This window comes from Trichoderma virens (genome assembly GCF_000170995.1).
Source record: "Trichoderma virens Gv29-8 chromosome Unknown TRIVIscaffold_88, whole genome shotgun sequence".
Classification (NCBI taxonomy): Eukaryota; Fungi; Ascomycota; class Sordariomycetes; order Hypocreales; family Hypocreaceae; genus Trichoderma; species Trichoderma virens.
Window position 1 is genome coordinate 1,277,498 of NW_014013661.1, and position 10,617 is coordinate 1,288,114.

General features: G+C 51.6%; 4 protein-coding genes across 4 annotated transcripts; 2 read left to right on the forward strand and 2 right to left on the reverse strand.

Annotated features, from left to right (window-relative positions):
• Window positions 1-141: 141 nt before the first annotated feature.
• TRIVIDRAFT_57534 (uncharacterized protein) lies at window positions 142-5,213 on the reverse strand (the record flags this gene model as incomplete). Its single annotated transcript, XM_014096509.1, has 3 exons — window positions 142-4,272; window positions 4,366-4,975; window positions 5,032-5,213. The coding sequence occupies 3 exons, from the start codon at window positions 5,211-5,213 to the stop codon at window positions 142-144; spliced, it is 4,923 nt and encodes a 1,640-aa protein (XP_013951984.1).
• A 537-nt stretch (window positions 5,214-5,750) lies between these two features.
• On the forward strand, window positions 5,751-7,205 carry TRIVIDRAFT_43339 (uncharacterized protein; the record flags this gene model as incomplete). Its single annotated transcript, XM_014096510.1, has 2 exons — window positions 5,751-6,531; window positions 6,601-7,205. The coding sequence occupies 2 exons, from the start codon at window positions 5,751-5,753 to the stop codon at window positions 7,203-7,205; spliced, it is 1,386 nt and encodes a 461-aa protein (XP_013951985.1).
• Window positions 7,206-7,785: 580 nt separating this feature from the next.
• Window positions 7,786-8,551, forward strand: TRIVIDRAFT_183182 (uncharacterized protein; the record flags this gene model as incomplete). The annotated part of the gene is made up of 2 exons (XM_014096511.1): window positions 7,786-8,013; window positions 8,145-8,551. The coding sequence occupies 2 exons, from the start codon at window positions 7,915-7,917 to the stop codon at window positions 8,376-8,378; spliced, it is 333 nt and encodes a 110-aa protein (XP_013951986.1).
• A 112-nt stretch (window positions 8,552-8,663) lies between these two features.
• TRIVIDRAFT_88796 (uncharacterized protein) lies at window positions 8,664-10,104 on the reverse strand (the record flags this gene model as incomplete). The annotated part of the gene is made up of 3 exons (XM_014096512.1): window positions 8,664-8,983; window positions 9,042-9,898; window positions 9,995-10,104. 3 exons carry the CDS (start codon window positions 10,079-10,081, stop codon window positions 8,716-8,718), a joined length of 1,212 nt encoding a protein of 403 aa, XP_013951987.1.
• Window positions 10,105-10,617: the final 513 nt, after the last annotated feature.

Genomic DNA, 10,617 nt, shown 5'->3' on the forward strand with positions numbered 1-10,617 from the left:
TCGGTCGGGCATCACCGCCAGTATTTCAATCAAATTGCCATCTCTACATTTTTTTTTGGTCCTAGTTCCTTCTATATAGTAAATTAAATACACTCATCCATATCCATACGAATGCGTGCGCAATCCTCAAGACACCTCCCTTTACGCTAATGAGTTGACATAATAAGTTGGCAGTTGGGTCAGCACGTCGAATCCACCGGTGCCCACTCTGCCCAGCTTGCCCATCACCAGACGACTACTTGGCGTCGTCAGATCGTCCCAGTCGCCATCCAGCAGAGCGTCCTTGAGGAACCCGAGCGTCGTCTCGAAGCTCATCTTGGTAAAGGGACTGACGTTGCCCCTGAGGCCCATGCGGCTAAAGGCTGTGAAGTCGCCGCCTCTCGTCATGTGGTCGGCAATCAGGTTGAGATGTCGGTTGTCCACCTTGATGCCGTGGCCTCCAAAGACGCCCGACAGCTCTCGCACGATGTTGGCACGGCAAGCCTCCACGCCGTAGACTTCCAGCACTGCTGCAATGTCGTTGGTCTGGATTCGGTGCGGGTCGATGAAGTCGCTGTATCTCTGCATCGCGCGGAGGTTGACGCCTGTTGTGTTGATGACCGACTCGCCCTTCTCCTGAGCCACCATGCACGATCCTACGCCGGCAACTTGCTGCACAACCGTCTGACGGACTGCATCCTCGACAATGTTGAGCATCAGCACCTTGGGAATGTTCACGTCAAACTCGAGCGTCACGTTGCACCACTCGCCGCCCTTGTCATCGCACTGGAAGTCTGTTACTTCCGCGTAGGCATTGAGTACGCGCTCCGCCCGAACCTTGGCCGACCATGACACGGGGGCCTCATCTTCGTCGCCGCCATCATCTTCTTCGTCCCTATTCTGTGATGATGTGTTGTCTGCATCTTCGTCGTCTTCGTCGTCTTCCGCCCCCTTGGACATGTCATTCTGAATAGCGTCATCATCATCATCGTTGGGTCCGTAAGAAACAGCCTCGCTTCGGTTTGCTCGCTTCTTGGCACCAGTGGCGTCATCGTCATCTTCATCGTCGTCGTCATCATCCTCATCTCGACCGCCTTCCGCTGCTCCTTCAGGCCTGGCCATCTCAACAACTCCTGCCTTGACGCCAATTTCGGGAGTCGCCATGTTGGACTGGGATTGGCGCTTCTTGACCTCTCTCTTCATGATGGAGAGGATATTACGCAAGAGCTTCTTCTCTACCGTGCCCATGATGTCTGACACGCTCACTGCATAAGTGGTGGAGTACTCTGCAGCTGGGAAAAACCTGAGCTTGATCTTGTAGATCTTGGCGAGGCCACGAAGCTTGCCCTTGCCAACCATTTCCTCCACAACGACTCCATCCAGCACTTGGCTCATGCGCAGCACGCTGATGGACTTGGTGAAAACTTCAGTATCCTGCTCCGATAGCTCGGCGTTTGGATACAATGTCATTGCTGGCGTGGAAATCGTCTTACTGGCAGTCATCAGGATTTCTCTCAGACGAGGAATACCCAGGGTGACGTTCTTTGCTGAGTGGCCAGCCAAATGGAAAGTGTTCAGTGTCATCTGCGTAGACGGCTCGCCAATAGATTGACCAGCCACAATGCCGACAGCCTCACCGGGCTCGACCAGTGACCGGAGATATTTCATGGCGAAAAGCATCTCCGCGTTCTTCTTGTTCAGTGCCACTTGGTTCAGAGGAGCCTTGTCCTGGCTGTTCTTTTCCCGTACAAGCCCATCAGGGTTGTCCTTGAGATACGCCGTCATGGCCTCGTAAAATGTCTCCGAAGTTGCAAATGCGTTAGTGGCGGGATCGAAGCTGGCCGTCAGAGGGTCCTTTCCTTTTCGGTCGTTGAGCTTGGCATGTCGAACGGCGCTCTTCATGTATTTCTGGAACGCCTGTCGGTTGGCGCCGAGGCGTTCGCCAACCTTGGGGTCATACTTGAGCTGTGCCGCCTCCGAGGTAACGTTTTGCAGGATGAACCGGAAGTCCTTCAAGTAGTTTTGCTTTGTGACGTCCAATCCGTCTTCACCGTAAAGGAACTGAATCAATGAGCCGTCCGCATCTCTGACCGATGTATCGTAAGATACTGTAAGGCCCTCCATTCCCTTAATGATACAACGCTGCAGGTAACCTGAACGTGATGTCTTGACGGCTGTGTCAATCAAACCCTCACGTCCTGCCATGTGATGGAAGTAATACTCTTGTGGTCGGATTCCAGTCAAGAATCGGTTGACAATGTAGCCACCGGCTCGAATATTTGTATCGTATGGCCGGAAGCTGGGCAGAGTCTTTCCGCTAACCATGACCGGGACACGCCTACCTTCCAGAACTTGCTGTCCCAGGTTGCAGGAAATGAGAGACGCGTTGACTCGAGATCCCTTGGCACCTGAAGTTGTCATGACTTGCATCTGGTTCTTCGGGAAGTTCTTCTCAAGACCGTTGGGAATCAACGCTTTCTGTACGGCGTCTGTGATGTCCTTCGTTCCCTGGTTCATCAGCAGATCAAGACCTTCCTGCTTGCTATCGTCGCGCATGACTTCCTCAAGGCGCTCTAGCAGGAGTGGATTCTGCGCATCCTCTTGTTTGCCCAGGGAGACATAGTTCGATGCAATTTCCAGTCCCATCTTGTCGGCTGCAACAAGTTCTCGCCGTCGTGCCGCCTCTCCCTCAGCTGTTAGCCTCAAATCATCCATTCCACATGAAAAGGCTCGCATGCTGAGATATCTTGTAAGCAGCCGGCCCAAACTGCTAAGAAGTTTGCCAGCGACTGAAGGTCCGTAGATCTCATGTACGGCGTGAATCAAACCACTTGAACTGGGTCCAATCTGTGACTTGTCGAGAATTCCTGTTATGAATTCGCCATCCTGAATCAGCACAGATCCTTCTTCGGAGGATGTGCCCCATTGTTCGGCCTTGATTTGAGCGTTTTCCTTCATGGTCAGGCCTCCGCAGTTGGGTGGCCTTATGTTGGCGAGGATTGTGCTGATGACCTGCTTTCCCGTCCATCTTGGCACCGGCTTAATGATCGCTGGCGGTGAGAGCTGAATTCGCTCTCCCAAGATATGGCCGCTCTCGGGGCGAAGGGCACTGTATATTAGCTGCTGGAAGTCACTGCGGGTGAAAAAAGCGTCTCGACTGCAGAGCGCGACTGAGACGGAAATGTGATCCTGAATCAGACCTCTCAATGGCTTTCCCGCAGTGCCAGACAAATACTGGTGGTCGGTGTCGGCAATTTGTAATGCCTCTACACGGGCCACCTCGTTCTGTGGGAAGTGCATGTTCATTTCGTCACCGTCAAAGTCTGCATTGTAGGTGTTGCAGTTGGCATAGTGCATTCGAATCGTCTTCTCGCCTGGCAGAACGCGGACTCGGTGACCCATGATAGAGGGCTTATGCAGCGTGGGCTGGCGGTTCATCAGAACAACATCGCCATTAGTGAGATGTCGATGGACCTTTTTGTTCTTCATGCGAGCCGCACTGCTATTAGTCGGCGCCAGCAGCTGGTTGGCAAGAGATATGCGGTCATCCACGGACTTGTTGCGAAGGTTGACGATTTGGCCGTTTTCATTTTCAATGGCAAAGGCTCCTGGCCACTTGTCCACACCGTTGATAACCGCCTGCTGCATGTCTTTGAAATTGTGACTGGTGACCGGCTCGGGATATGTTAATTTCTTTGCAAACACTGGAGGAACACCAATCTCGTTGGTCTCGATGTTGGGATCTGGGGAAATAACACTTCTGGCTGCGTAGTTGACTCGCTTTCCCATCATGTTTTTACGGAAAAGACCTTCTTTCTTCTCAAGCAACTGCTTAATTCCGTCTTCGTTTCGCGCGGCAGCGGCACCTTGCACAGGGTTTTTGTTCTTGTCGATCAGTGAATTCACCGCGTCTTGAAGTTCTGTCCACGCTTGATGCATGCTTGTTATATCTGATCGTTTCTCGTTGTAGACACGAGCAATGCTTGAGCAGCAGCCGAGAATGTTTTTATAAAGTGCGTTCTGCTGGGCTTCGGATATTTGTGAATCTCCAGTCCGGGCCTCAGGTCGGAAACGGTTCGGCGGCACCAAGACAACTGTAATGAAGAACATGTCGGGAGTAACTTTTGGTGAGCTCTGAGTTGGAGGCTTGGCGTTGTATACAAGTGAGAGAAGGTCTTGCTCTTTTCTGAACAATTCTTCAAGTCGTGCCCGCACTTCCATAGAGCTGATATATCTCTGGGAGCTCTCCTCAGATGCGAAATCGTCGTCATTTACGTCTCCCATTTCAATATCCTGGGGTTCAGGAGAGTCTTCTGAGCCATTGACCTGCGTAACATCGCCTTTGCCGTCAGACTTCTTTGTTGATGCTGCTCTGCGATGGTGGACCCGTGTCATGGCATCACCCCACTTGAGGGCCTTCTGCGCCATCTTTGCCTTTTCCTTGGTTGAGAGAGACTTTTCGAAAATTTTGACAAATCGATCCTTTCGGTATGTTGGGGAAATGCCTCCGCAGCTGGAGCATACTCGCTTTTTGATGATCTCGGCGAGGAATTCCTTGATGATTTCACGGCGCATCTCGTTGGCACCCTCATGCTTTCCCCTCTTGACCTCGCCCCTCTTCAGCTTGATGCCCTGAAGGCATTGGCGAACGTACTTTTCTCTTTGCCGAGTAACGCCATCAGCTCCAGAGTTTTCGTCCTCGGCCTCGCTGTCTCCCTCGCCAAGCGCCTCTTTTATCTCAATTGCCAGGTCATTCTCTCCAATCGAAGCTACCATGTGCGCCTCATTTATAAGACCATGGTGAAGTAGGCGCAGCTGGCAGGTATATTTGTGTAGGTCCTTTGGTGGAAGTCGAAATCCCTTGCAGTAGACACAAGTTGCGCGAAGTAATCGATAGGCCTGGTCCAAAAATACTGGGTGATAGACGGGGACTGGGAGTTGGATGTGGCCTGGATGTCCCGGACAGCTGGATTGATTCAAATTGCAAGTAGCACATCTAGCAGATGATTAGAAGCTTTGATACACTGGCTAACTAACAATAAAAATACTCACGGTGAGTCGCCCCATGAGCCCAGAGCCGGATCGTACAGGCCGCCAGGTACGGGATTGAGAAGGTTATCGAAAGTGCTTTCATTTTCAATGCGCTTCACAGAGATGGCCTGAATCTCCTTGGCAGAGAGAAATGTGAATTCCACACTCTCCACCTCGGAGGCGACCGGCTGCGCGATATTCATGGCGAATACAGGATCTTGGCTGAGGAATGGACTGATCCTGGCGAGCTTGCTGAGGCCATGCCAATCTTTTACAATAGGTCAATTGGCGAGAGTTGCTAGTGCCACTAGAATTTTTTGGCGGTGGAACACGGCAAAATTTTAGAGAGATGGTGGGTAGGATGGAAATCCCCACCGCCAAGGTTGCCAGGCTAATGCAGCGCAGAGTGATAGAGCTACTGCCACTGTCTCTTCCAGCTCTATCGCTTTATCTGCCTTGCTAGTGCCGCATCTCAGTTCTGGTGGAGCCTTGCTTTTCTATACCGATCCTACGACCCTACGGCTTTGGAAGACACAACAAGCGGCAGAACGAGACCACGAGACAACAAAACGGGGACAAAGAAGGAAACAGAAACACTGCAGTTTCGTACGGATTTACACACGCACACTTCTGCTGCGCGTTAGCGGCTCACTCGCCTCATGAGTCAATCACCAGGAGGGCTGGGTCCCAATCACGATGGATCCTCGAGAATACAGAAAACAGAATCTGCTGCAGACAGAATGGCTGCCCTCAAAGCTCGCGTGGCAGCCGCTGTCGGCGCCAGCAGGGCAAAGGGCGGCCTGAATGTCGGACTGCATCCCGCCTTGGAGGATTTGGGCTCCTGGAAACCAGCTGGCAAGTCAGACACGACAAATGGCCAATCCCACTCATCACGAGGCTCTCCATCGCATGCCAATGGATTCGATAGGGGAAGTGCACAGGATTTACATGGGAAACGGCCGAGAGATGGACCCAACCCTTATTTCGATGACAAGGCTGCCGCACAAGAACCGACTGGGAGGCAACGGATGCCTCGACAGCTGGCGTTTAATCAAAAGGGAAAATACATACAGCAGGGCAATGCGTTGCGTCGGCAGGCGGCTCTGGAGGCCATGAAACGGCGTATCGCAGAGCAAACTCGCAAGGCAGGTATTGATGAGGACCTTGACGCGGAGAAGAACTTTGTCGTGGACGCTCCCCCAGATCTGGAGTGGTGGGACGAAGGCCTAGTGGAAGGGTCAACCTATACTGATGCCGACGACCCTTCGAAGCTCAAAATCACGACTCCTGATAGCATCGTGACTGAGTACATCCAACATCCAGTTGCACTCGAGCCCCCGCAGGAGAGACATGCTGTGTCGGCAAAGCCAATGTACCTGACCTCGAAAGAACAAGCTAAAATACGACGCCAACGAAGAATGGCAGAGCTCAAGGAGATGCAGGCTAAAATTCGACTTGGACTGGTACCAGCACCACCGCCAAAAGTGAAGAAAGGAAACCTCATGCGAGTGTTGGGCGATGGTATGTGCTCCAATTATCTTCCTACATGCTTATGATTTGAGGCCATGTGCGCTGACTAGTTTATCACAGCTGCTGTCAAAGATCCCACCGCCGTTGAGGCCCGGGTAAACCGAGAGATTGCCGAACGATACGAGACTCACATCGAAGCCAACGAGGCACGAAAATTGACAAAGGAGCAGAAGCACGAGAAGAACGTAGCAAACCAGCAGAAAGATGCTGACAAGGGCATCCACGTTCTCGTATTCAAAGTCACAAGCCTTGCCAATGGCCAGCACCGGTACAAGATATGGCGCAACGCCGATCAGCTGGCACTCTCTGGAACGTGCATTATGCATCCCAAGTTTAGCCTGGTGATTGTCGAAGGCGGACAGTGGAGCATTAAGAAGTACAAGAAGCTCATGCTGAACCGCATCAACTGGACAGAGAATGTGCAAGCAAGAGACCCGGAGAGGAATAATACATCTGGGCGAGACTGGCTCTCTCCGGAGGACTCCAATGGGGACCTGAAGGACATGTCCCTGAACGAATGTAAGCTAGTATTTGAGGGAGAGCAAAAGGCGAGAGGTTTCAAGAAATGGGGGAGTAAGATCTGTGAAACGGATGCAGAGGCGAGGGAGGTTCTGGCTCGCGCGAAGATGGACAGCTTCTGGTCTTTGGCCAAGGGCATCTCATGATGGGCATCTCATGATGGGCGACGGCTTTGGTGGGGGTGCGCCAATAACACAAACCGAATCTCAAGAATATCCAGCGGGTCTCAAACAAGACAACTATTGAAGTATACGGGTGCCTGTCTTAATATCCAGGTATATACAGCGCGGCGGGACGCATGTAGTTTTTATGTAGCGTTTTCAACGTACAGTATCCGGTCTATATCCACGACGTTGAAGTTAGTAGCAAGTGCTAAATCCCGCCGAGGTGCTAAGAACAAAGAGCACAATTACGCAATGAATGACATGCCCTCCAAGGCAACAAAACTCACGCCAAACAGGCACCCAAAAGCACAAGCTGCGTTGCCCGGGAAAAGCCCGGTGGCGCATCCCGCCGTGCTTGATAGTGTGATCCGGTGACTTGCGAGGCGCGCGCATTGCGGCATCGACCCTTACTCGTGCACGAGTTTCTGGGTATCTATTTCAAATGCACTGCAGCGCTCTCAACTAGGCACCAGCTCCCTGCTTCTTCTCCACACTCGTCCTTGTTCTCCCCCCAGCGATTTAAGACCCGATCTCCCTTGTCTGGTGCAACCAAAGGCAGAAGCAAAGGGTCCTGCCATCATCAAGCCGCCAAGCAGCGATATCGTCGTCGCGGTTCTGTGGAATCGCTCACTGTAAAAAAAGAGAGACCAAGAAAGCGCTGTTGAAGCTTCGCTCACCCCGTCCCGCAGCAATGGGCCTGGCCTACAACACGTATCTCACCAGCAACAAGATCTACGGTTGCAAGACATGCAAGGCGCATCTTGCGAACCACGAGGACATCATCTCTCGGGTGCGTATTCCGCCATACCTATGCCTATGCCTATGCCAACGCCTGTGCCTGTGCCTGTGCATGTGCCTCTCTACCTATGCCTGTCTCTCACCGTGATGCTGGGAACTAACTGGCGAGCGCATACACCTTAGAACTTCCGGGGTCAGCATGGCAAGGCCTACTTGTTCCACCGTGTCGTCAATATTGACACCGGTGACCCTAATGAGCGTAACATGACCACCGGCCGCCACATTGTCCGTGATATCGCCTGCCATCAGTGCAAAGAAACGGTGGGTTGGAAGTACGACAAGGCCTTTGAGACTTCTGAAAAGTACAAGGAGGGCAAGTTCATCCTTGAAGCCGAGTTGCTATGTAACGTCGCTTGAGTGTTCACATCATTTGCATGATTCCATTGGGATGGGTCCTGTTTTTGCTTTTATTTCGTTTTCTTCTTGGCTTCAACAGGCGTTCAACAGCTAGTTTCAGGCAAAGCAGCATCCTTGGGCTGGAGTGATGGTTTACGGGGCCGAATTTAGACATGTTATGTATTACTACGCTTCCCATTAAACTCGCTATGAGAAAATCGTGTTATGTCGAATGATACCTATTCCAAATCACCCAGACACTGCCGTTACGCCACACTCCCACCAAGTTTGTGTGCAAATATCAGTCTCGATTGCAACAATACATGTGTAATTTGTTGACAAAATCTTGTAGCAAAATTTACTGGTGCTCGATTGGTTCCTCAGGGAGAAGCTCCTCGGTTTCTCCCTCCGTTCGCAAAAACTCAAAAGGGGGCTGGACGATGCCATTGAACAAAAATGTAGAGTAAACCAACAAACCAAATCCAACAATCTGCAGCCACTTGAAAGACTCCCATCCAAGAAAGAGAGAAACGATCCAGATAAAGAGCGTTCTGCAAGTATCAATCGTGGAGCGAGAAGTGGCACTTACGGTACGAGTTACGGACAACCCGAAGAAGTTAAAGCCACTATCAATAGGGTCAGTAAGGTCTTATTTCGCTGGATCAAGAGAGAGTTCCAACTTACCCAATGCTTATCATGATAATAATACTTGAAATGTACAAGGCTTTCTGGTCTCGCAGTTGACGAAGTCCTTCAGCGGCATCGAAATAGCCATATCGTCCTGCTTCTGTTCGCCCAATAGCCAGGTGCAGAACAATCATGACCGCGACTGTGGCAATGAAGCCAAACAGGCCTTCCCAACCAACCACCTGGATGGGGTCGATGGGGGAGTTTTCGAGCATCCACTCCTCCAAGACAAACTGGGTGGCCGTGAATATTTGCGCCCCAGCAATCAGAGAAACACCAATGACTGCCTTGGCAACGTCGGAAAGTCCATCTGGGGCACCCGTAAGAGACGAGATGACGTGGGCTTTGACGTCTGGCCAAATAGCACCCGCAAGTCCAACGACAGCTACTCCAAGAACCACGCCCACTAATGAGATCCACTGGAATAGATGCAGCGTCCTCCGCAAAAAGACGACGCTAAAAAGACCCACGAATAGAACTAGTGCGCCTCGGGTCATTTGGTAAATAGACGCCGCAACAAGAAGGAGGCCAATGTTCATCAAGGTGGTGCCACAGATGTCGCAGATGGCAGGGAGGGCCAGCAGCAAAACTCGGTAGCCCCGTAAAACAGATGGTTGGTTGATTTCAACCGCCTCGTCGTCGTCGCCGTCCGTTCGGCTGGAGTCGATGGCCTGGTAGCCACGCTCTTCGGCGGATTTCTTTGATGAGAGGCGGCGATATGCTGCGGCAATGCCCACAACAAGCCAGCAGCCCATCTCGCCCACAAACATCTGTGCCGTCTGAAGCACGGGTTGATTGAAGAAGACTCGATGGGCGGGATTCTCATCCTCGCAATTGCGAACACATTGCTGATCCTATAGGCAACTGTTAGGGTTTCCGAATCAAAGAATGGCCGACTGTGATGCATAGAGTCCTTCCATGGTCCCAGAGGCAGCTCTTCCAACACGTACCTGATACTTGGTGACCAATGTGTTGCAGACACCCGTCAGCAACATCATGGACACGAGAAACGGAACGGTGCCAGGGGAAATCGCCATGTTGGGCGACGTGGCGCGAACGGCGATAAGCTTTTGATGATAGACTGCTGCAAGATTGGGGCGATTGATATGAAATGGCAAGCTCTGGGGACGAAGATGTGTGTAGATGGTGTAGATGAAGGAGACAAGGTGCAGGCGAATCGAGGGATGAAAGAGAGCCGCAGCTACACCCCGGATAACGGAAGAAGCCCCTGCTTATCATGCACGAGTGTCACAAGACAGGCGCAGCGTTCCGGCGGACGATGCGCTCCCGAACGGCTTAGTGTCGATATTAGTGGCCAGCAGCTGCCATGACATAAGCACGACGACCGTATGGGAAGCTTCGTATTATTATATACGAGCATTCTGGGGTAAAACAGGTGAAAAGCATATCCTGTTGAGAAAGTATAATCTGAAACTAGAAGCCAAGAAGATTATTGCTGCATATATATGTTATTTCAACAATTACGTATTCAGTGGTTTTACCTCAAACAGCAGCAGGTAGACTTGGGTACTAGGCTGATAGAGCTGTGAGTGCTACCTAGGTAGGCAGAATA